The sequence below is a fragment of the Grammomys surdaster genome, unplaced genomic scaffold (genome assembly GCF_004785775.1).
Source record: "Grammomys surdaster isolate TR1022 unplaced genomic scaffold, NIH_TR_1.0 137, whole genome shotgun sequence".
In the NCBI taxonomy this organism is placed as follows: Eukaryota; Metazoa; Chordata; class Mammalia; order Rodentia; family Muridae; genus Grammomys; species Grammomys surdaster.
The window spans coordinates 12,122,994-12,147,300 of record NW_021604595.1 but is presented as its reverse complement, the minus strand read 5'-3'; the positions used below and the strand labels follow the sequence as shown (position 1 = coordinate 12,147,300).

Below are 24,307 nucleotides of genomic sequence, written 5' to 3'. Positions count from 1 at the left end.
TCTTGAGGAGTTTCCTCTCCCTTGAACCTAGTAATGGATTTTGGGGGTGGTGTGAGATGGTGGTTTTATCATAAATATTTACCAGATATAGTCATATATTCCTTTAATCCCAGCACCAGAGGAGCATAGACAGGTCACTGTGAGTTCCAAGTTAACCAGGACTACACAGTGGGCCCCTATCGCTAAATACATATATAAATATACATAAATGTAAGTAATACTTGATGCCTTAGGAGTATTTCCTCCCCACATCTTTGGAAGTGAGAATGCAAGTCCTGTTTGTTGTTCTTAAGGAACATTTTTGGGGTTTGAGGGGGAGCACTTTGTGAAACAGAGTCTCACTGTATATCCCTGCCAGGAACTTGCCCAGTCTGGAACTTGTAAACCAGGCTGGCCTCAAACTCACAGAGACCCACCTGCCTCTGCCTCCAAATGTTGGAATTAAAGGCACTATGCCAACTCAGGTTTCTTTTAAAAACTCTTTGACGGCCTGAAGGTAAAAGGAAAAAACATTAGTTTCATCTTCAAAGGATGTAAGCAACAAGAACAGGATCAGGCTAGCTAGTACCAAGTACCTACTAAGCACAGTCACATTCCCAATTCCTCCTGAGTCTGTTTTTTTTTTTTTTTTTAAGCTGATATATTCTTCTGAATAGGCTGTTTATGCATTGCACTTTGGTTGGTGGGAGGCATGGGGAGGCACACACATCTTTAAGGGCATCTCAGCTTTTATTGATGGTTTCCATGTAAAAGGCTCACTAAGACCTCCTTAACCTTTTGTTACTTACAAAACAAACATTCTCCATAAGTCCACCTCCTAGTCTGGTGACCTGAAATCCTCAGGAGTTGATTATGTGGGTCATAATTACACAACCCTAAGGCTTTCTTGTAGCCCCTTTAGAGAAGCCTACATTATACAGGCTGAGTGTTTTCTTCTAACAATCACCAAACATTCTGGAATCTCAGAATAATCTGGACGTGAACAAACCTGAGTAAAAGCAGTGACGGGGCTGAGGCTCACCAGTTCCCCTTCCTTTCCAGGAAAATGTTTGGGAATTCTCATGCTTGTATCATGCTTCAGGGGATTTTTTTAGAAGCTGATTTGTCCAATATGTATTGAGTTATTGTCATGTGTTCCTATGGAAGTTAATTTGATGCTTTATCTCTTCACAAGAAAAGGGAAGGTTAGAAGTTTTAGGTGTTACACTATTGTTAGTTGCTATCCGGGTGCCTGTCTGCAACTGGTGGTAAACTTGATGAAGAGCCATAGGTTAAAGGGCTGTAGTTCAGTAGATGGAGTCCAGTACCAGGTAGATGTAGTCCATCCCTTGCACAGGAGGAAACACACACACAAAAAGGTATTGCTGTATAACATACATATCCCAGTCTACATGGAACTCATTATGTATCCTAGGTTGGTTTTGAACTTGGGTTCCTGCTGTCTCAGCACAAGCTACCATCCCCCCCCCCTTTATGTATAGTTTTAAATTTTTATTGTATTCCTTTACTTTTTAATTTTTATATTTCTGTATGTATGTGCATGGACATGTGTGTGCCACTTTGTGTGTGCAAGTGGAACAACTTTTTAAACAATTTTTAATTTTATGTATATGAGTGTTTTACTTATATGTGCGTCTCATGTGTGCCTCTTATCCTTGGAGGCCAGAAGAAGATATTGGGTCCCCTAGAACAGGAGTTAGGAGTGGTTGCAAGGCACTATATGAATGGATGCTAGGGACCAAACCTGAGTCCACTGCAAGAGAATCAACACTCCTAACAGCTGAACTATCTCTACAGCCCCTAGCTAGGACAACTTTTAGAAGTTGAGTCTCTCCTCTTCGTGTCCTGGGAGTCAAACTTTAGGCTTGGCGGCAAGCACCTTTATCCATTGAGCCACATCTCATTACGTTTTGTAGTAAGTAATTTTAAATGCCACACAGTTAGCATGGCACTATGTTAATGTTAGATTAGCTTAATCAATGCTTAGATGTGCCAACTTGCTTTTTTATGGGTGATTTGATTTTTCTGACCTGAAGCTTAAGCCCAGGGCCTCAGGTGTGCTTGGCAAACAGTCTTTATCACCACATTATACCTCTGCCCCATACTGCACTTAAAAGAGACCTAGATAGAACAGTTTCCCAGTGTTTTCACCAACTTTTTTTGTTGGAGGTAGGACCCAGTTTGAGCAGGATCTGAGCAGATGGGTAGGAAGGGAATGACTCAGTTGCCTCCTTAGGAGACAACCCTGTCCTGTTGGTTTCATGGTCTGTTTCCCTCTATACACTAAGTCATAAATGTTAAGCAAAGCAGTTCCTTCTGAACTGCCTCCCCTCACATGCCCACAGGGAAGACCATACTAGACTACTTTTATTCCTGCCTTGGGGCTTAAAAACCAAGGCCTATAATCTAGTAACCCAAGATTACCAGAGAAAAGCACCGTAGACCTACCCTGTCCAGAGCTCAAGCCTCTGGTCACAACTAACCATTTAAAGTAGACTCCAGTTAGAAAGATGGCAAAGCGGGTAAAGGAGCCTCTTGCCAAGCCTGAGATCTGGGACTTATTTAATTTTGCTGTTCCATAATCAATCATTCCACTGTATGGCCCATCTTCCTTGCTCCATGAGGAATTTCCTCCATCAGCTAACCACTTTGTCAGCTGCTGTGCTACCCTATGCAGGCAGTCTGGGATCATTCTGAACATGAGCCTGGCCACAGGAGCCTCCTCTCCTTTCTTTCTTTGTGATGCTCCACCTTCACGTCCCCCCCCCCCCAACACCAGTACCTCTTCATATCTGTCCTTCAAACTTTCATAGTTGCCTCCTAACTCAGTTATGTACTTCTAGTAATTTAGGTTTTAAATTGCTGCCAAAAGATTTTTCAAATATGGATATGATTAGTTCATCCCAGGTTCCCCCCACCCACCCCCAAATGCCCATCAGTGGGTTTCCACAGTGGCAGGCTAAAGTTCACCCCTTCCCCGATGGAACCTTGACCTCCGAGCTGTTCTGCCAGCCTCATCTTTGCCATTTCCCCTACTCCACTCTCCCTCCTTTCTCACAAAGTGCTGTATGCTCAGAGGACTCCCGGGGGAGCGTTTTTCATGGGTCAGAAACAAAGAAAAAGGTTTGTAGTTAGATGGGAGGGGGGTGGCAGCTTGTTTCTTTTGCCAAGTAAGGGCATAAGATCTCAGTCATTAATGTCCTTATCTCATTTCAAGGAGTGCTTTTTAACCTTAAAGCCAAAGCAATTTAAATGATAGAAGGAATAAATGAATACAAACCAATTAATTGTGGGCATCAGCGCTTCACTAGGGAAGGGTGAAAATGGTAGATTTTGGGAACTTTGCTTTCTCCACATAGTGTTCTTGTTGCCAACATTTGGTTTGCCTTTGTCCCACTGCCTCTGTGTTCCACACCTCTTACCTCTGGTGAGCCCCACAGCTTTTTATGTTTGGCTCATGGTCCACTTTCCCTTGGGCTGGAATTTCACTCTTTGTATCTGCTCTGTCTGCCCAGCCTGGGAGCCAGGGGCTCTTTTGCCCTCTGATGCTTCTGATATCTGGAGCCTCAGGGGGCTCTAGTGGGCTATAGTGCCTGCGGAAGGGGGGCTTGGTTTTCTCCCCATGCAGAGCACAGAAACAGTGTGGTGCATCTTCAGTAACTTAACTCTAACATCTGGAGAGAAGGTACTCGCCTCTGTGGTTTGGATTGGATATCCTCAAAAAGTACTAAGGGTGGGTCTAAAACACCTTCTCCCTTTAGCCCTCTCTCTCTATCCACTGAACTGCATGTTTGGTAGTAGAAGTCAGAATGACACAAAGAAATTGAGCTCCTTTGTCAGTAAAACTTGACTATAAATTTGCATTTATTTTTATTATTTTTACATTTCCACGTAGTCACAGAAGACTCAAATGGATTTTTCTTGCCTCAGCCAGATAAGAGAATTAAGTGTTAACTACAGGGAATAAAGAGATGGCATGTTTAGGACTGTCCTGTTTTTATTTTTTTGTGTTTCTATCTTACCTGTAAATACTGTCTGTGAATAGGCAGTCAGTTGTATAGGCTTGTCAGACTTTTGATTTGACATTAATTAATATTGGTGTGTCATGATCAGAGGTCACGAGGATCACGAGGGAATCCATTCTATTTCTCTACTAGTTAGTGCTGGGGAATCCAACACAGGTCAGCAGGCATGGTGGCCTTGGAGACATCTTGCCTGCTGCCCTGGGTTTGGTTTTCTGAAAGTGCTAGAATTATACACGTGTTCCATTATACCAGCTATAGTTTTTGTTTGCTTTAAAAAAATATTGAATTCCCATTGGGAACATGTCAGAATATCACCAGCTTCTAATGTGCTTGTGGAAATGTGCTTACAACTGTAATTCAATTAACCAGCTGCTGTTCACTTGAATTGTGTTTTAACTTCTGCATAAGCAGGTGTGTGCCTGGGTTTAGTGGACCGTGGTTTGGGTTGGTTTGTTTGTTTGTTTGTTTGTTTGTTTGTTTGTTTTCCTCCTCTAGAATTGTAGTGAAGTATCTTTCTTTAATAGCTTTTTAAGTTTTCCTCAAGAGTGTGTTTTTGCTTGTTTTCTATTTTCTTTGTACAGGTTCTTTCTCACTTCGTGGCCTGGGGGGAGTGAGGGTGTTGAAGGGTGTCTGCTGTTTGCCGTGTGAGCCATACCAGTTAGTTGACTCCTGTTCCCTCACTGTCTCTGGCCAGGTCCTGTGTCTGTAGGGCGGAGGACAGAGGTCACATGGATGGCTGTTCTATCTAGCCTGTGGATGGAATAGCATAGCACCTTTGTGTGTGTATACAAGCACTTGCTCTTGGTTTCAGTGGTTAAAGAATAGCAGCACATACCTGTTACTTTAAAAATAGTAATGTATGTAGATTGGAATAATGGCTTACACCTGTAACCCAGTATCCAAGTGGCTAAGGCAGGAGGATCATGAGTTTAAGGACAACCTAGTCTTCACTTCATAGTTAGATCCTTTCACTGTGTGTGTGTATATGTGTGTGTGTGTAAGCTTGTTTGTAGCTATTGTGTTTGCTCTAGACACACCAAATCCATAAGTGACCCCAGAAAGCATGTTCTTTTCTTATGCATGTCAGATCTCCTGCATACCACATCTCATGTGAGATGGTTCAGTGGGTAAAGATACCTGCCACCAAGCCTAATGGGTTTTATCCCGAGGACTCACATAGTGAAAGTAGAGAATCTACTCATAGAAGATGTCCTCTGACACCCACACATGTATAGCATAGGTGCACAGAAAATAAATTAAAATGCTAAAACAGTTTTAAGTGTGCTACTTTATTGGACTGCAAGGTTGTTTGGAGCTGAAGTAGATGTTGGGTAGGTGTTGCTCAGACACTGTGATAGGCAGGAGAGGCAAGTATTTGGAACAAGTCACACAGTCCCTCCAGGCTAGCTACAGGAAGTCCAGCCCTTGGCTTTGAGTGGTCAGTAAGAGATAAAGTGTGGACTGTTAGAGGCTTGGCCCCTCCTATCACTGGATGGCAAACTGTGAAAGGAAGATAAAGAGAGTGGGGATGTTTTGAACAACAGGAGAGTGCCTTTATCACATGCTTGGTTTATGATTATATTTTGGAGAACTCTGCTTGAGATGTAGGTCTGTGTTCCACAGACATGTTAAAGCAATTCCATGTCTTTTTGATTGAGGATGTGCAAATCACTTCCTACTTATGTAAATAGGCATCAACTTGGTCGTCCAAATCTGTGTGCCAGGGACATTATGTTCAGGTATCTGTCTCTTGAAATTGTCCATCCATCCATCCATGTCCAGATGTCTGGGACCCTCCTAGGTCTCAGGATATCCCTTTTCTTTTAGCTGTGGGTCCAGTGTTGGCCAAGTGATTATTTATATTTGAGAGGGAGTTCAAGGAAGGGGCCTGTCTCTCTGGGGCTATCTTCCCCTTTCATTTTCTTTGTGTACTTCGTAACACTTGGTGGGAATTCGGTTCTTTGTAAAGGAGCTATCTGTTTAGGGTGGGGCCTGTGAGATGTGAACTGGCATTTAGAAGCCTGGGCATGTTCAGCACCTGGTAGAGTCGGAGATCAACCTAAAGCAAATGAGCCTGTGTGCCTTGGCGACACAGGCTTCTTTCAGAGCCGGTCAGGAGTGGAGGGCAGCCCTTCATAGCAGCAAGACCAAACCTAATCCTGCCAGTACCACCCCTAGCAATACAGTTGCCATTAGCTAATCATCCTTCCAACTGTCAAGGCCAGGGCAGTCAGGACCAGAGCCTCATAGACTTCCTTCAGTACTGCCGTAAATCTCCCCAAGCCAGGGCTTATGCTGAGGCAGACTAGCCTCTTGGTACTCAGTATACGCCAAAATTTCCTGACACAGTCTCTTAGGAGGGACAAGTCTTACCCCATAGTCACATTTGCTTGCCAGTGATTGTTTTGGTTTGTTAGCGTATATAATCAATACTCACCAACCACTTGTATATCAGAGTATTTGTTTGCCTTCATGTGTGCAGTAGTGAATTCTTTTCTTAGAGGGAAAATCGGGGAGATGGGAGGAGGAAAGGCCATCTGTTCTGTGCACAGAGGGCAGCCCATCAGGTCCCTGGGAGCTCAGGCACGCCATTTCCCCCAGCACAGTCATTCTCAGCTGACAGTTGGTAATGTCTGATTCCCCACTGTGAAATTTTGACCACAGCTGACCACTTTTCCAATGGGCAATTGAAAGATGTGACTCTCCCTGTTCCATTGCTTTCTAGAAGCAGCCAGTGAAGGAGCAATTCACACAGCGGTTTTATCTTTCCCCAAATCATTTTGGTTTTCGAAGGAGTGTCGCCCTGCAACTGCCCTGAATTCTGGGAATGTGCAGCACCTTCTGATCTGAGGTTAACCACCTGCCCTGGGGTTGCTTAGCTTGCACTCCTGCAGGGAAGACTGGAGAGTCCTGATTCCGGCTGCACCCTTTCCCAAGCATATCAGCCTGAGACCTTGGGGCTCATGAAAGAGTTTTGGGATATTGCCCAAAACTCTGCAAGCTGCTACTGAACTTTACCCCAGCTTTCCCCACAAGCTGTAAATGTAACAGAATACTTAGTTCTATTTCAAAGAAGTACCCAGAACAGCCAGATCACTGCAGTACAGTTGCAGACCAGGCATGTAGCTGGTGAGCTGGGTGCCAGCAGCACCAGGTTCAGGCACTGCAGTTGGAAGAGAAAGGCTGTGTTGGAATACGAGGAAGAAGCAACCGTGCCCTGTCCTTATATGTGTGAGTTCTTTCTTGGTTTCGCAAATGTGGAGCTGAGCAGGATTTGTTCTCTCGGCAGTATACAAAGCCGGATAGGTTGTATTTCCTGCTTGCCATGCAGCGCCTGGAGAATCAACAGCTGTTCTGCTCTTTGCTATCAGTGGAATTGCACTTGTGATAAGCCAACTTACATATTTTTAATTGTCTCACATGTGAGATGAGATGGGATTTTTTTTTTTTTAAACAAAGAATATCACATTGGGCTGCTGTCAGAGCTTTGCCAATATAACGAGAAGCTGGTAGACAGCTAGAGGTAAACAGACTCACACCAGAGGGAGAGGACAGGGTAACCAGAATGTTGGGTGAAGAAGTATATCATTAGCTCAGACAGGGGATGCTATACTGTTTCCCAGATATTTTAATAATTCCACTTGACTCTCGGATAGGAGAACTGAGGCTCAGAAATATGTAATCTATCAGCCAGAGGAATAGTCTGATCAGATTTTTAAAAATTATTTTCTTAATATTTGGGTGTGTAGTTGGTTACCCACCCTATTTGAATATACCCAAGTGAAGCAGGCTTTTTCCATCCAATGGCTGTTGTCTTTCAAATCCCTGGTTTAAGGCTGGCAAGATGGCTCAGCAAATAAAGGTGCTTGCCCCCAAATATGGAAACCTGAGTTTGATTCCAGGAACTCATGACCGACAGAGAGCCAGCTACCTTCTCACCTTCATACACAATAAATACATGTTTGTTGTTTTTTTTTAAATCCCACACGAGAGATAGCTAGTAAGTAGCATCTGTCCACTGCTCAGCTTCAATTCCTGCCTTCTTTCCTGCCCTGATATCCTTCAGTGATGGACTGTTACCCGGAATCATAAGATGGAGTACCCTCTACCCAGCAAACAAACAGAAAGTCCGGGTTTGAAGAATCATGGGTCCCAACACAGTTTCTTTGTGCCTTCCACCATTTTTCATGTTTGTCCGGGTGGGCCTGTGGGATGAAGGCATGGACCTTCCAGTTCTGCAGTGTTTGCAGCCAGCTCTGTGTGTTTCAGAAAATTCTCAGCCTCTCTAACTTCATTGGCTCCTGTTTTTCTGCTGCCTTGTTTTCCCAGGCCTTGAGCTTTCTCATGTCCTTCAACTGAAGAGTTTCTCAGTGGTCTTTTTTTGGTGACTTGATAAGTACAAGAATCTTAGCCACAGAATCCCAGATGGAGACCTGTCGCCATCTCACAGAGCAGTGGGACATCCAGCAGATAATAGTCATTACTATATAGGATTTGCAGGAGGATTAACTACATATGAGCTGCTCACTGCATTTCTGACATAGAACTTTTGCCTCAGGATATGTCCCCAGCTGTTCTCTATGGAAGTATCATACTTTTGAATACAAGCAGGCTTCTGGTATACTCTTAAGTTGAATCCTGTTTTCTGTGATTCATAGTCTTGTCTTTTCCAGTTTTAAATTCTACAACAGGTATACTGTAGAGGCCCCTCCCTAGTCTTTCCTGTACCTGTTGTTTCCTGATAAGCCAGAACTGCTCTGAAGGTAGGGTAGGGTGGGAGTCAAGGTTAGTCTCCACCCTAAACCAGGTGACCATGCACTACAGGTAGGCAAGGATATGTGTCTCTCTTGCTCTTCTGTTCACACAGGCATTCCTTGTACAGTTGCAGACCACCTTGACCTCTGACCCCCACTTTCCCTAGGCTGTTTGGTATAGAGTGATACAGGCTTCTGATAAGCTAGGCAAGAAAGTGATAGAATACAGGATCTAATAGCCAAGCAGAAAAACAGTGTTTAGGAGAAGTCTGGCCTGCCTGGGGAAAGGGCCAGGGACTCGTTCTTCTCACAGCCTCGTGCCAAGGGCCACCCGTGTTCCCCTCTCAGGGGAGGAGGGTGCTGGGTGACAAATGGCTGCCAGGTGGCAGCTGCATCTTGGCCTTGTGAATTTGGCAGTTGTTAGATACTGTCTGTAAGATGTGCTCCCTGGAGAAGAGCTGTAAGGAGTGGAGTCAGCTTCTTCAGTGCAGTGTGCTTACAGGAGAGCCTGTGATGAGGGAAGGTGCTGCTGCCTGCCTCCTTCCCATGAAGAAGCAAAGAGGTATAGGAGGAAGCATCACCACTGTGATGTGGTTCAGTCCGGCTGGCACCTACCAGAAAACTGTCTTCCCAGCTGTTCACGTTTTGTTTTTTATCTTTATGGTGCTGGGATAGAACCCAGGGCCTCGAAAATGCTGAACAGACACTGAGCTGTGGAAGGAGTGTTCTCCACTCGATCTTCCTCCCACACTCCCTCCTTCTCTGAGTCCAAGAAGAGGCATGCCTCAGTAGATCCTGAGCTAACACAACGCAATAGCTGAGGAGGCAGTAGTCATGCTCCCTAACCTTCTCTCTCCCCCTCTGCCCTTTGTCGCACATTCCTTATTGCCTAGGAGTGGCAGAGAAGAAGGCACAGAAAATCCTGGCCAAAGGGCTCCAGTCTCAAAGTGAATTTTCAAGGAATAGCAGTGGCTTGAAGAACAGCATCTCCTGGAGAAGTGGCATGTAAGGTCTAGGACTGCATGGTCACCCATGCATTGCAGTCCAGCCCTACCCTGTCTGAAGCTTATATCCAAAATGTTTCTCTAAAGGGACCTAGAAAACAGGACTAGTGTAGATGACTTCCTTTTCTCTTCTCATATTTAGTTGTAGTAAGTAAATATGCAAAGTTAGAACTAGATTCTGAGTCTCTGCTTCAGTGCCTTGGTGTTTGTTCAGAGCTTTGATAGCCAGTGGCTCTCAGAAAGGTTGTTGGTGTAAATCCTGGGGTGTTTTGACCTTGTTGTTGACCTTCATGAGCAGCTGGTTCTCAGGGTTGACTACACTCCCCGAGAGAACTGTGAGGAAGAGCTGCCAGGCCTTCCCACAGAAGTGTTAAGATTGAAGTAGAGGTTGTGAGTTTTCATTTCTGGTGAAAGGCTAGGCTGTATAGGTAACTGCCAACTTAAAACTTTCAACTTGTACAATCTTTTAAAAATATCTTTTAACAAAGTTAATACACATTTGAAAGAATGCTTACTTGGTATTTTGGGTTTGGTTCTTCTCTCTGATTAGCAATGGTCTGATCCTTTCTCTTGATGCTGGCCAGATAGCTACAGTTTCCATTCAGTCCTACAGTTGTGAGTGGAGACAACTGATGGTCTACAGTGTACTGTGGGTACAATAAGCTTGGATGTTCAGTGGGTCTGGGCCATGAGCGGCATTTTGAGCTATCACTGGGTTTGTTGGGATGGAGTTCCAGGTTAGATTGAGGAGCCCTTTGAGGTAACAGTGTTCACATGTCAGATGCAGTTAAACTTCTTGCTGTCTAGATAAAATCATTAGTAAGGGTTCCTTTAAATTATATTTGTCTAGTTAATCTATGCTATCTAACTACTACCCTCTGTCTCCTACTTTTTTTAAAGAGACATTTATTTTATGAGCAAGTGTGTGAATGTATTATATATGCTGTGTACATGCAGATGCCCTTGGAGGACTCAAGGGTATTGGATCCCTTGAAACTGGAGTTACAGGTAGATGTGAGCCCCACTATGTGGGCACTGAGAACTGAACCAGGATCCTCTGCACAAGAGCAGTGAGTGGTGCTAACCATTGCGCATCTCTGTAGCCCATGCCCTACTTCTCATATACAAACCTGGTTTGTTACTTTGTCACAACTGTCTTTTCTACAACCCAGGAGTATGGATTCCTCTTATCCAAGCCTGCACACAGTTTCTGTGGAAGCAGACATAACCTGGAAGACTTGGATTCTCCTGTTGATGGATAAATTGGAATCGGCCATTCCATAGGACCTGGCCACGAAACAATTGAGGTTGAGCTGTGGGACTTCGTTTTAGCCTCCCTGAACATGAAGGCCTGGGTCCCTTTGCACAGCAAGAGGATGTCTCTCCTCCTTTGAAGGCCAGACCCGCCTCATTCCTTTGACCAAGGGCAGAGATGAGGAAGAGGAGCACACCCTTTCTTTTCTTGCCCGGATACAGATGAGAAATGAAAGACCAGGCCTTGGATAATTGAACGAGCAGAAGTGACTTAGCAGAAGTGCTAAGATTGTGAGAAATCAGGACTGCACCTGTGCTCCCAAGCCCTGCACCAGGAGTCACACATTTTGTCCAAAAGAAACTTAACAGAGTTCAGAAGCATTGCATCAATTGTCCTCCCAGATAAGTCACCCAGTATTTCAGGGGCAAATAATGTTTCTCCTCTAAGTACTTGCTTCATCTGCATAGCAAGGTTACTCCTCAGAGATATCACTTGATGGTGATGATGCTTTTTTTTTTTTTAAGTATTATTAAATATGATGGCAGAGTTAGATGTGTCTTCTTGTTTGGAATGAAAAGGCCTGGGTCCATGAGGATTAAGGAGGTGTCATGCACACTTAGGAGCAAGAAACTGAGTAGAGTGGTAGCCATCGGTACTGGTGAGTGATGAGGCCAGAAAGCAAACTTGGGCTAAAGCCTGGAGAGCTTTGGAGTGATGGGTTAAAGGGTACTCATTTCCTGTCTATTGAAAGAAGTAGAGAAGACAACTAAAGAGGAAGATCATGTATTTTTCTTCCATCCCTGGATGCCATCTCACCCATGATTATCCTGCTTGTCTCTTAAATAAAAAAAGAAAGAGAAAAAGAAAAAAAAAAGAAAAGAAAAGACTACAGCATAAGCCCCTATAATGTCCAAAAATACAAGCGATGGTTTGTCAGGGATGTGTAAGGAAAGAGCTTACCTGACCAGACCAGACCAATCCAGAACAAGATGTAAAGTAGAAAGGGTAGAAGTTTAAATATGAGAGTAACTGAAGCACTTAACAAATCACAAACACATCTAAAGGATGGGCTAGACTGGGGACAGATCCTAACCTGACCAGATGTTCCACCATGTCCAAGCCTACCCATCCTCAAGTCCAAGGCAAACCTGTGTCTGCTATCCAGGATAGCTTTGTGTGTGCTCTGAAGGCTGAGAGAGCAGAGACGGTGGCTCTCCGACTTCCAGGAAGTTGATGTGTTTCTTGGCTTACGGGCTAGGCTATGGCTTGGATAGGGTGGCAACCCATAAAAGTCACCAGACCCCACCCAATTGCACAGGCTTTGGTAAAATGAAGGAAGCTCAAGCATTGTGCAGCAGCGTCAACCCCTACTTAACTGAGCCCTGTGGGGTGCTACAGCCAACTCTATATTGCTTCGTTTTGAGTAAAGATGGGTTGCTAAGAGAGTAGGCATGTACTCCTGCCTGGTTTTGCACAGTCTGAGGTTTTTTTTGTTTTGTTTTTGCTTTTTTGTTTTGTTTTGTTTTGTTTTGTTTTTTTCGAGACAGGGTTTCTCTGTGTAGCTCTGGCTGTCCTGGAACTCACTCGGTAGACCAGGCTGGCCTCGAACTCAGAAATCCGCCTGCCTCTGCCTCCCAAGTGATGGGATTAAAGGCGTGCGCCACCACCGCCCAGCGCTGTAGTCTTTTCAGTCAAGTATTATAAAAGGCTGATGCATCTCAACTTACTCCATATTTCATGGGAGCCGGAGGACAGATTTTTTTTAGATTTCATCTTCAGAAGCTGGAATACCACCCTTTAATTCTAAACCATCTTGCTTTTTAGCTTTCATCTCTGTTGCTATCTGTCTAGACCTGGGGACAGGCTCCTTAATCTTCTCTTTCTGGCTTTACATAGCATTGTCCCTTATCTGGGGAGGAAGGGGTCAGAGGTGGGACTGGCCTCCCCCTGACCACCTTCCTCCCAGGGAGACCTCTGCCTTCTGTAAGATATCTTGCCTCTGACTTTGCACAAGACTTCTGGGAAGGAAAATCCAGATATTCAGCATCCCAGACCCACCCTAAGTGCTGTAGAAAGTCTTTGTCACCTTTTTCTCTTCTAGGACATAGCTAGAAACAACATCCCCCACCAACCCCCATTTTTCTGAGGTGGTGGTGATGGAGGTAAGGGGTATCTTGAAGTTCCTTTGGAAAGCTGCCCTGTATTTTTCCATCCTGTAAGGTTTCTGGCTCCGTTAGACCCGGTGGAACTCAGAACAGACAAGGAGGAGGAGGCTCTTGTAATTCAGGTCGTCCAGATCATTACATCCGAGGTCAGAGGACGCAATTGTCAGAATCAAGTTTCAGTTGGACCCTTACTTGGAGTCTGTCCTTCCCTCTTGGTTCTTCTTTGTGCTTGTGGGGAAGCTACTTGGGCTGGCTTGCTTTCTTAAGTTTCTAATGGAGAGAGAAGGACATGGGTCTAAATTTTAAGGGGATTTTTAGGTTTTGGAAAAGTTTAGTTCTCAACTCTGAAGCATACTTGTAGTTGACTCTACTTATTTGGAGATCCAGTTTACCAAAAAACTGGAGCTGCTTCTTTCTACACTCTGCTACTAAATTTATCATTATATTTTTTAAAATGTTTGTACTCTTAACTCTTGACATTATGTTTTTCTTCAATGCTAAGCATTGAACCCAGGGCTTCAACATTATAGGTAAAAACTCCACCATGGGGGTTACATCCACGACCTCCAATCACTTTAAAAATGAATACAATCAAGGGAAGTTTTTGTCTCTCTTCCCCCCCCCCCCCCAGCTATGTAAGCAGAAGGAATGGGTCTAAGGCCTCAGGATACTAGGCCGGTGCTTTGCCACTGAGCTTTAAACCCCATTGTTTTTAATGTTTAATTTCTTTCTAGGTATTAATAAGTTTAGATATAGATGATCTGCAAGTGTATTTTGTTTGGACATTTCTGAAAACTGGATAGGAATTCTAAGTTGATAGTATTTATGCATTTGAGACAGAGTCTTACTGTATAGCCTAACTGTGCTGACCTTGGACTCAGAGAGATCCACCCACCTCTGTGTATGCTACCATGTCCAGCCTTTGGTTCATATTTTATAGGATCTTGGGCAAATAGTTCCCACTGAGCTGTGTCCCCCGACTTCTTTTTCTTTAACATTCGTCATATAGCAGTAAGTAAAGATCCTTACCCAGCGTCCCCAGGTAGGCATCTCCTAGTACTTGTTTTAATAGTGAATAAAAATGTTGAGTATATGACTGTGTCTGTGGAAGGATTTGTGCTTTTCTTCACCTGGAGAATACTGGGTTGTATCAGGTGCCTCCAGATGTGAGGGTCTCCATGGATCATTTAGAGCCTTCCCTGTGAGTTGCTTCTTGTTTCCCAATACTCTAAAGTCCAGAGAAGTTTTCAAAGAGAATAGCATAAAGAAGGATGGAGAATGGAGTCACTGAAGTATGAAAACAGACAAACTGCTGGAGGAGTCTTGGTGTCACAATCCACCCAGGAACTGCTTGTGACAGTAAAGGGGGTGGAGTGTTCTCATCCACACAGATCAGTCCTGCCCAAAGTGCTTGGGGGCTGTTTGTGGATGACTCCGAGTGAGATGCTCAAGGATAGCTGTATGGTACACTTACGCAGCTTGTTTCCAGATGCTCTGAGAAAGGAAGAAGTGAGGAAATGTGCCAGACAACTGCATCTTGGCATCGTTGTTTATATGGTGCTTTTCTCCTCTTTCTGTGTTGCTGCTGTACATGGAACCTGGAGCTCCTGGGCATGCTAGGCAGATGCTGCTGGCTCACTGAGTTGTGCTGGCCCTTACTCTGTTTCTTAAGTTCTCTCTCCCTGTATTGCAATCTTCGCTTTTGTGTTGAGAGCAAGAGTTGTGGCACCAAAACGTGTTGCATGCCCACCTTTCTCTGTACTGAGCAGCGGGCCCAACACTCAGATTAGTGCTTTCAGGGTCTGTGGAGCCACAAAGCAGACAATCTCAGACTCCCGAGGGACATGTGTGAAGATTTTTTTCTGTATCTTCTACAGAAAGAAGAGGGCATGCATTTGGTCTTAGTTGTAATATGTTAAGCAGCGTCCCTGCATTTGTAGTAATCTCTACCTTAAGCCATTGTTAGTTGTACATTTCTTATTTGTTTCAGCTCTCTTTCCTCTCCTGTTTCTGCTAGCATCAAGTGCTGTCTCTTTTCTTCCTTTATGCTGGAGATCATCTGAGTCTGTTTAGCCATTTTTGTCTCTATTTGGTGTTTATGGTGCTGGGGATGAAACCTGGGGCCTCACATGCTAGGCAGGTGCTTTGCCACTGAGTGGTACGTGCATTCCAGTACTATTACCTCGCCACTAAGATGCTCAAAGCTCCACCTAGAGCTAGCATTCTGAGCATTCTCCTGTGTCATTAATGAGCCCTCAGCATCGCTGGAATGTAGGATCTACTTTGGTAGAGGTAATGGGGGTCCTAGCTCTTGAAGACATCCTCAGTTTCAGCAGCACTTGTACATTCTGGTGGATCAGCTAACAGCTTACAGCTGCAGATACGGATGGGAATTGTCTTCATCATGGAGGCACTGAGTAGAGGAAATCAGACAGAAGCAGAATGTTTCCTTTTAAACCTTTTTAATGTTATCTTTTATTTTTTCAGGTTGTTCCAATTCTGTGCTCCAGAAGTGGTGGCTTTGAGGTGTGACCCTGCCCACATTTGGGCCCAGTCCTTGTCAGCTCCTCAGCAGAACGAAGGAAACAGGTCAGTTACCCTTTATAGGCTTTCTTGAGTCTCAGTAATGGTGAGTCTTCCAGGCACTCCCTGTCCTGTGCTCATCTTGAATCATCCTGCTGCCTTTCCAGTCTCGCGTCCTGTCCGATCCCATCCTCCTCCCCACACCCCACACCTCATCCATTCCTTCTTCCCAAGGGGTAGAGCAAAATTGGGTCAAAATTGTAACTGTAACTTACTGGTTCTTGATCTGTTGAATCTCTGGTGTGGGATGAGGAGTCTCAGGATGCTCTGGGTTTACCTCACAGGAAATAAAACCTCAGACACTCCTCCTCCTCCTTCTTCCTCTTTTCTTCTTTCCTCCCAACTCCCAGTTCCAAAGTGCAGGTTCAAAACTGGAACAGTATAAAGCTGAAATAGTCAGCCTGGTAAGTGTCAGTCAGTCACATCTGTGACTTGGGAGCTTCATCTGGGGTCCTTCTCTGATTCCAGTTGGAACTGTTTGTATTTAAACAGAGCCAGTGATTTTTTTGGTATTTATTTATTTATTTATTTATTTATTTATTTATTTATTTTAGTTTTTCGAGACAGGGTTTCTCTGTGTAGCCCTGGCTGTCCTGGAACTTACTCTGTAGACCAGACTGGCCTCAAACTCTGAAATCTGCCTGTCTCTGCCTCCCAAGTGCTGGGATTAAAGGCGTGCCTTGGCAGAGACAGTGATCTTAGGGTTTGAACTCAGGTTGTCAAGCTTGGCAAGCGCCATTACCTACAGAGCTATCTTGGCAGGCTTACCATTTTTTTGTTTTTAAAATGAGCCTAGGTACACTACATAGGAAAGAAGTACATAGGAAGAAATTGTGTGGGAGGGAGAATGAGAATATTTTAGGTTTGTAACTATTGGGTTAAACAAACACACTGCATACTATTAAAATTATAAGCTAGTAGTTAGGAGGCCTAACAGCTTAGCCCCACAAGGTACAATACAAGCACAGGATTCTTTCTGGGACTTGGAACATGTGTTAAAGAATGAGTGTAAGTATCCTTTTTAAAACATACATGGGAAATGGCATTGTACCTGTGGGGTCCAGACTGAGACGGAGAATCAAAGGGAAAATTTCATAGCATGGGATTGCGTATCAGCAGGTTGACTGTTTTCATTTGAATGGTTGTTGTTCAGTATTGCGGGGTGGAACTAGCCTGCTTGTTTCCGATTAAATTATCCTGTACCTCAGCATTGGTGTAAAGATGAATGTTGTTTATAATGTTTTTCTAAAGTAGAACAATTAACAGCATCTAGTTTGCGTTAGGCTTTTCCTTCTGCCCTGTTCCATGATCCCAAAGGAAAATTCCCGAGCCAGACTTAGCCAAGAGCAAATTGGTGTGAAGCTGAACCCCAGCTCTGGGGACAGCATCCTCTCAGGATGTGTTTAGACTCCTCTCCTTTTGTTAACTGCCTTCTCATCAGAAATCAGAGTTCCCTTTAAAACTGTGCTGCTGTTTATTTAACATCTCAAATATGGAAAGGAAGTAAATAAACGGGCTCTTAGTGCCGCACTTGATCCCCTAGGAGGAAATAAATGTAGCCAATGTCTTCCTGTCCAGACAGTGGGAAACATGATTGCAAAGCTTCTCTCCTTTTCAGGTAGGAGAAGATGCTAGGTAGCTAGCGCATAAACATACCACTAGCTGGATATACTCTTACTGGATTGACAGCCTGTGTCTTCATTACTTAGTTTGAAAAAACCCATCTTTGATATCATGACTGTGGAGCAGGGGTTATTGGTAGTTTGTCTTTATGGAGTAAATATATGTTTTGTCACTTCCTATTGAGCTGGACATGGTGGAACATAACCCTAATATGTTGTCATGGCATGGTGGTGCACATATTTAATCCCAGCACAAAAAGATGAGCTCGCTTCCCACCTAACCCACTGCTTACAGTTATTGCTTACTGTTCACTCCAACCTCAAGGATTCCTCGGGTGGCAGTAGGAGACATCTTCACAAAAGAACAGTGGAGTCAGAAAGATCCATGCCAGACTATATTCCTGTATGTGTCTATATACCAGCTTTCAACAGAAATATAAAAGTAATCCAGAGTCTACATAATTTATTTGAAAAGACTAATACATATTCCAGTGTGAGGGTATCTGAAGGAGGCCAGTCTGGGTTACAGCAGAAAGAACTTTAATCACCTTTAATTCTAGCACTCTTGAGATGGGGTCAGTGGGAATCTCTGTGAGTTAGAGGCCAGCCTGGTCTACATAGAAGATTACAGGACAAACAAAAAGCGAGCTGTATAGATAGATCATGCCTCAAGAAGAAAAAAAACAGTAGTGGTAGTATATTTATACATGCTGATTGGTTACAGCAGGAACTGATTATTATAACTTGTTACCAATCTATTAAAAAATAAGTGTGTGTGCTCTTCTGTGCATGCACTCCTGGCTTCATGGGGTTTTTTTCCTAAAAAAAAAAAAAAAGAAGGAAGGAAGGAAGAAAATAAACCAAGCATGCAGAAACTTTTTAATAATTTTAAATGGTCTGCTGGCAGGTGGGCGACTTCAGATAGGCAGCACTCTGGCTTGAGTTTTCATTCTTGGTGAGGCAGGGTAGGTCTACTTGCTCCTCCTCCTGCTTCTACTCCTCACTGGATCTCACTAACCTTCTAAAAGACCCCACCTCCAAAGACCACTCATTAGCCTATTAATTTGAAAATTTAGTTTCTAATGTCAACTCTTGACAGAATGCATTAGGTCATAACAGTGTGAAGCACATTTTGTCTTTTGAGAGGAGGTGTTGGGGATTAAAGTCCCATATGGGCCAAACAAATTCCCTATTAGTGAGTGGCTCCTGTATATTTTATCTTTTGGTTTAGGAATAAAGCCAATTTTGATGTGGCTTGGATTATGAATTTCCTTTTGCTCATTTGTTTCTTACCACTCAGTGTCTTCTAGATGTGACCTAATATTTAATATTGTCTGGACTCTGATCTCTTAGGAAATAAGAAATGGTGTGGGTGAAGTGGGGATCTGTGAAGAAATGGGGTACAGTATAAAAGAAAAGTGTGAAATAGTAGCTGAGTAAGAGTAAAATACTGTAAAAATTCCTTGGCTATTGAGCATATGTGAGACAGTAGGGTTAGGTTGAAAACCCACGTCATACAGTTTTATATGAAAAAGATGACTTACTTTGTCCTCCTTGTAGTTTGTGATCTGAGATTACAGCAAATAAATGGCTCCACAGTTTGAATTTGTTTCTTTTCCTTTTTTGAGATACAAGTTTCTATACCTAGCCCAGCCTAGCATTGAACTCAGATTCTCTTATCACTGTGTCTGGGGTCAGAGGGTCAGAGGCATGTACCACTTACTCCCAGCCAACAGTACTGAGTTGCTTTCCTTGATGAATTAACTAATCCAGTGCCTCCTGTTTGTCTTCCAGGGTAAAGGAGTGATACCAAGAGAAGAAAGGGGCTCAGCAGACCCATTTCCTACTCCATGAGGGTGACAGTCGTAGCAAGGGACTATCACTTGGGGCAGAAAATGGAGGTAATTAGCAATAGAGAGAGTTCTTTTATGAGGTGTAGGTGACTTTGGGGTGGGGGGACGGGCTTTAGATTTGGTTATTATTGCAGCAGTGTTGGTGTCTATAGAGTTGGCACACACACACCCTCTTAAAACTGAGTGCAGTTAGAGGAAACCTGAAGTTTCCTATCAGCTAGTTCTTTTTGTTTGTTTGTTTGTTGAGACAGGGTTTCTCTGTGTAGCCCTGGCTGTCCTGGAACTCACTCGGTAGACCAGGCTGGCCTCGAACTCAGAGATCCACCTGCCTCTGCCTCCCAAGTGCTGGGATTAAAGGCTTGTGCCACCACTGCCTGGCCTTTTTTTTTTTTTTTTTTTTTTTTTACCAGCTAGTTCTTAAGTCTAGGACATTTAATTAGAAGAAAGCAAGTACAGGATATTTGAAGGTGCTGGCCAAACAGCAGCTTTGTTTCCGCTTAGAAAGGCTCAGGCCTTTCCGAACTCTGCTCTGGAAGATTAGGGAAAGCTTGGGTTAGAGAGATGGCACACTGGATAAACTGTTTGCTGTGTAAGTGTGAGGATCAAAGTCTGAATCCCCAACACCCACATTAAAAAGCTAGGTGTGCATGGGACACACCCCACCCCACCCCATAACCCAATGCTCAGGAGGCAGGGACAGGATCCTTGGGTGGGATAGGTAGGCCAGCCCAATCAGCAAGTTCTCCTTTCTGTGTGACACCTCATGCATAAAGTAGGCAGCTATCAAGGAAACTATACATATGAATACATGTACCCACTAACATGCAAACACAAAACATCCCACACAGTACATGTGGGATAAAAAAGAAAGGGGAAAGGAGCCTGTTTGAGATGGCTTGAATTGTTCTGGTGGTGTGCACTTAGAAACAGGTATGCAGAAACAAGTTACATCAATAGAAAAAAGCTTAGGCTGTTGGGAACTGGGTGTGGTGTCTCACACCTGTAATCTCAGTACTTGAGAGCCTCAAGCAGGAGGATTGGGGAGTTCTGGTTATTTGCGGCAATATTGTGAATTTGGTCAGCCAGGGCTACATAGCAAGCTCTTGTGTCAAGCAAAATAAATAAACAACAACAATAATTTTGAGCTCTCTTCTGGATGTGGGTTGAACTAGGAAAAGGATGTTGGGCATTTCTGTCTCTCTTACCATGGTAGCTATGATTAGCACCACGTGACTATGATAAGCCTAAACTTTCTCACAAGAGCATCACAGATTTCTGTTTTTTTCAGTTCTATAGCAGAGACTTCTTAGAAGCATAAAACTCTGTCCTCATGACGTCGAATTCACCCATTGGTTTAGAAGGCTCAGACCTGTCTTCCATCAACACCATGATGTCAGCAGTAATGAGCGTAGCGAGTGTCACTGAGAACGGTGGGAGCCCCCAGGGCATCAAGTCCCCGATGAAGCCTCCAGGACCAAATCGGATTGGCAGAAGGAACCAGGTAAGGGTCTGTGGCTTGGGTGGTAGCAGCTAGTGGATTTCATCTCAGGAGAATGTAAAGTAGAAGTTCTCACACTGCCTAAGTGGAAACCCTGGACACATTCTGTCATTTATCAGGAGCAAATATTTTCATGATTCATATTCTTGCATGGAGGAAATCTTTTATGCTATGTTATCTTTCAGGGAATACACCCTTATTCTTTGCCCTGTGTCTTAACTTAAGCACAAGCTTATGTTTAATAGAATGAATTTGGCTGCCTCTGCTATGATGCAGTTTCTTTCCTTTTAACACAGTTGATTAATTTGTTTGTTTGTTTGTTTGTTTCTTTGTTTTCTTTCTAAGCTAGTTCCTTGGGGAAATTTTTTAAAAAAAAAACTTTAAGTAAGTTCCTGTTTGTTCAAGGTTCAGCTTTCTATTTTGGCTTCAGAGAATCATCGAATAGAAAAGGCTTGTGCTCAGTTGGTTCATAGCAGCGCAAAGCCCTCAGTTCAGTCTGCTTAATCCTCTTGAGTTTTCGATGGTCACAGGATCAGGAGAGATTGGAAAGAGTAATTGCATCAACTAAACTTGGGAGGAATGAATGTTGTTAGAAAAGCCCCTGTCTCCTCTTGTGGGAACAGGGCATTGTCTTTTTCAGTTAGTGAACAGATGGGGCACTTTTGACAAGTTGTTGCCCTCTTGACAGCAACGTTTTTAACAGAGTAGCTAAGGGGGCAGAGGGAAAATAATCATAAGTTCATCTCTGAAATCATATAGTGTGAAGTGACGTAAGTTTCTTGTAGATATAATGTAGTCACAATACACCTTGTTTGGAGACAAGTTATTCCTCTCAGAGTGTCTGGGAGGCAGCATGGACAGGAGGACAAACCGGTGGAGCTTTTGTGAACTAATGACTGTCCTTATGCAGACTTCTCTCTGAGAACATCTGTGATGGATTTTGACAAATGCTCAGGTTTTTAGCTCAGTGCCCCTCTCGGAGGTGGCAGCAGCTCGGTGTTCCCTGCAGTGTGTAAGTGTGCATGCCTCCATTCCTCAACTCAAGCCTGAGGCTGTAACAGAACTCAGGAATGTTTTATAGGCTCAGAGCATTGATAACTCTCTCTCTCTCTCTCTCTTCCCCCCCTGCCTTCGTGTGAGAAAATACTCAGCCTGAGCACAGAAGGAACACTATCCCTGGGAAGAAAAGGTTTATTTCCACTCTCATATGCCTGTCTGTCCATCTCTCCATCTGTCTTACTGTCTATCAACTCATTTAACAATAGACCTAGCTTCTATTTCCATTAGCTATTCTGCCAGGTGCCGAGCATTCAAGGATGACTAAGAAATGTGAGGTCATTCGTTGGTCTTCCTCACCTTTTCCGCTTTACCAAGAATGAATGGAGCATGGGCAAGAACTTTTCCTTAAGTAGCACAGCATGACTTAGCTGCCCCAAGTCCAGGCTCTGGTTCCTTCCCAGTACAGAGATAGTTAGGGTCACCGAAGATAACCACCATTCCTTCCACCTCTGGATTTGGGAGTGAAGAAGTCAGTGTGCAGTGTAAGTAAGTGAGCCACTTTTTCCCTCAGGGATCAGATAGAGTGACCTTGTGTTTAGAAGGGAGACCTAGGCCAGCGGTAAATACAGCACCAAATTTAAGTAAACAAAACAGTACACAGACAGCTCAGGGGGTGAGGAAGTGGCCTTCTTACCTGACAACTGGGCAGGGAGAATAGAAAGGAGGGTGCCTTGGGAAAGGTTGCATCCATGTGACCATAGCATTCCAGGAGAGATTAGCCACAGCCGGATGCTGACAAGGGTGCCAGATTGTTTCATTATGGACTGGTTAGTTATCACATTAGCTGCTAATTTTATCTCTCAGCTCAGGAAGTTTGTTTCTCTCACCAGCGTAGCTGTAATAACTGGGCCCAGAAGCCTTTAGTGGGCTCTTCCATCATCACAATGTTCTTTTTCTATTTTGTTCACCTTTAAAGTTAGTAAATCTGCTTCCACAGACCACCATGGGTTTGTGAACTTACATTATGGCCTACACGGCAGCCTTACCGGCTTCAAGCTTGGCAGAGGTTAATGATCAACCCTAGAGTCAACAGCAGTCAGCTCTGTGTGCCTCCACACAATGTGCCTGGTGTCTACTTCAAGGTGACCACAAGATGATTTTATTAAAATGTGTCTCCTCAAGTGACTGGCCACTTGGATGCCTAGAAGTTATTGTGAGACAAGGTCTTACTGTGTTGCCAGACTAGCATGAACTTTAGATTCAAGCAGTCCCCTGCCTCAGTCCTCTCAGGGACTAAAGCCAATAGGTGGCTGAGTTTTTTAAATGAACACCAATACAGTGTACTGTTGAATCTTTTCAATATATATATATATATATATATATATATATATATATATATATATATATATATATACTACATAGTATTGTTAATCTGATGAATTGACAAACCTCAGAGTTTGACTTTTCCCTGAAGTCTTGACCTAACTGTGAGGCTTCTTCTTATTGTGCCTCTGAGAGAACTAGAAGTGTGTAGATAACTTGGTGAAACCGGATTTTATTTATTTATTTTTTTAATGTCTCTGGGATCTTCAACTTTCCTTAGAATTTGAGAGAGAGAATGCTTGACTGGCCTAGTTCTCTGACCCACTTCCACAGCCAGAAAGGTGCTTAGAATGAGACCCGTTCTCTAGAGAGAGAAGACAGCCACAGACACGACATCACCACACATCCATCCATCTGGCTTATGGTGCCATTTGCTTTCACAGTCTTCAGGATAACTTTTATTCTCATTACCTCACGAACATCACAAGGGTGTTGCTTCTCTGTGCCTCGGGGTCAGACTTCATATACTATCATGGTTTGGGTGTGAGCCTTTGAGCAGCTAGTCTAAGGATTAAGCTGGTGTCAATGCTTCATTGTTCTCTGTTTGGAGCAAGTTCCTTGTCCCTCTGCATTCTGAAGTTTCCTTTTCCAGAAAAATGGGATCCATAATAAGTGGCCATCTTCTAGGGATTATGAAGGGGAAACAACCAAGCTTGATGTTGCTATAATTCAGCATGCACTCAATAATTGACATTCTCATCGGAAAGGCAGAAACACATTCAAATGAGTTCAGGTGAGAAAAAATCTACTCAGAGATACCGAAGGCCAGAAAAGGATGTGGAGGTTGGCCTGAGCATTTAGCCACACTTCTTCCCTGGCCTCTGACTTCATTTAGCAATAACATCTCCCCCAAATGCTTTCTCTTGGCTGGACTTGCCTCAGTGTGAGCTCTGCACCCACCTCTCCATGAGTGCTCCATGGAAGTGCTCATGACCACACCGAGCCGTCAGTGTCTTCTAGGGAGATGTTAAGACAAACAGATCTCATGTCTTTCGCCCTATCCTGGTCTAGCATGTTGAAAGTCTAGATGTTTGTACTGTATAGAGCTCAGTCCTGGATGATCTTGCTGTTTTTGAAAGCCTGGTGACATAACATTCAACTATCATAATTCCTGATAGCTGCCCAGGGATGAGTACAGTCAGTTTTAGGACCAGAGACAGGGAACC

At 43.8% G+C, this 24,307-nt stretch overlaps 1 protein-coding gene across 4 annotated transcripts in view; it reads left to right on the top strand.

Annotated features, from left to right (window-relative positions):
* Positions 1-24,307, top strand: part of Rreb1 (ras responsive element binding protein 1) — a 128,472-nt gene that overhangs the window by 48,798 nt on the left and 55,367 nt on the right. For 3 of the 4 annotated variants that reach the window (XM_028763111.1, XM_028763110.1, XM_028763113.1), the window contains exons 2-4: positions 15,691-15,792; positions 19,203-19,309; positions 20,550-20,762. In XM_028763111.1, coding sequence (XP_028618944.1) covers positions 20,592-20,762 — 171 coding nt within the window. In that variant the 5' untranslated portion in view covers positions 15,691-15,792; positions 19,203-19,309; positions 20,550-20,591. The remainder of the gene's footprint in view (positions 1-15,690; positions 15,793-19,202; positions 19,310-20,549; positions 20,763-24,307) is intronic. The other variant, XM_028763112.1, reaches the window with a different exon arrangement.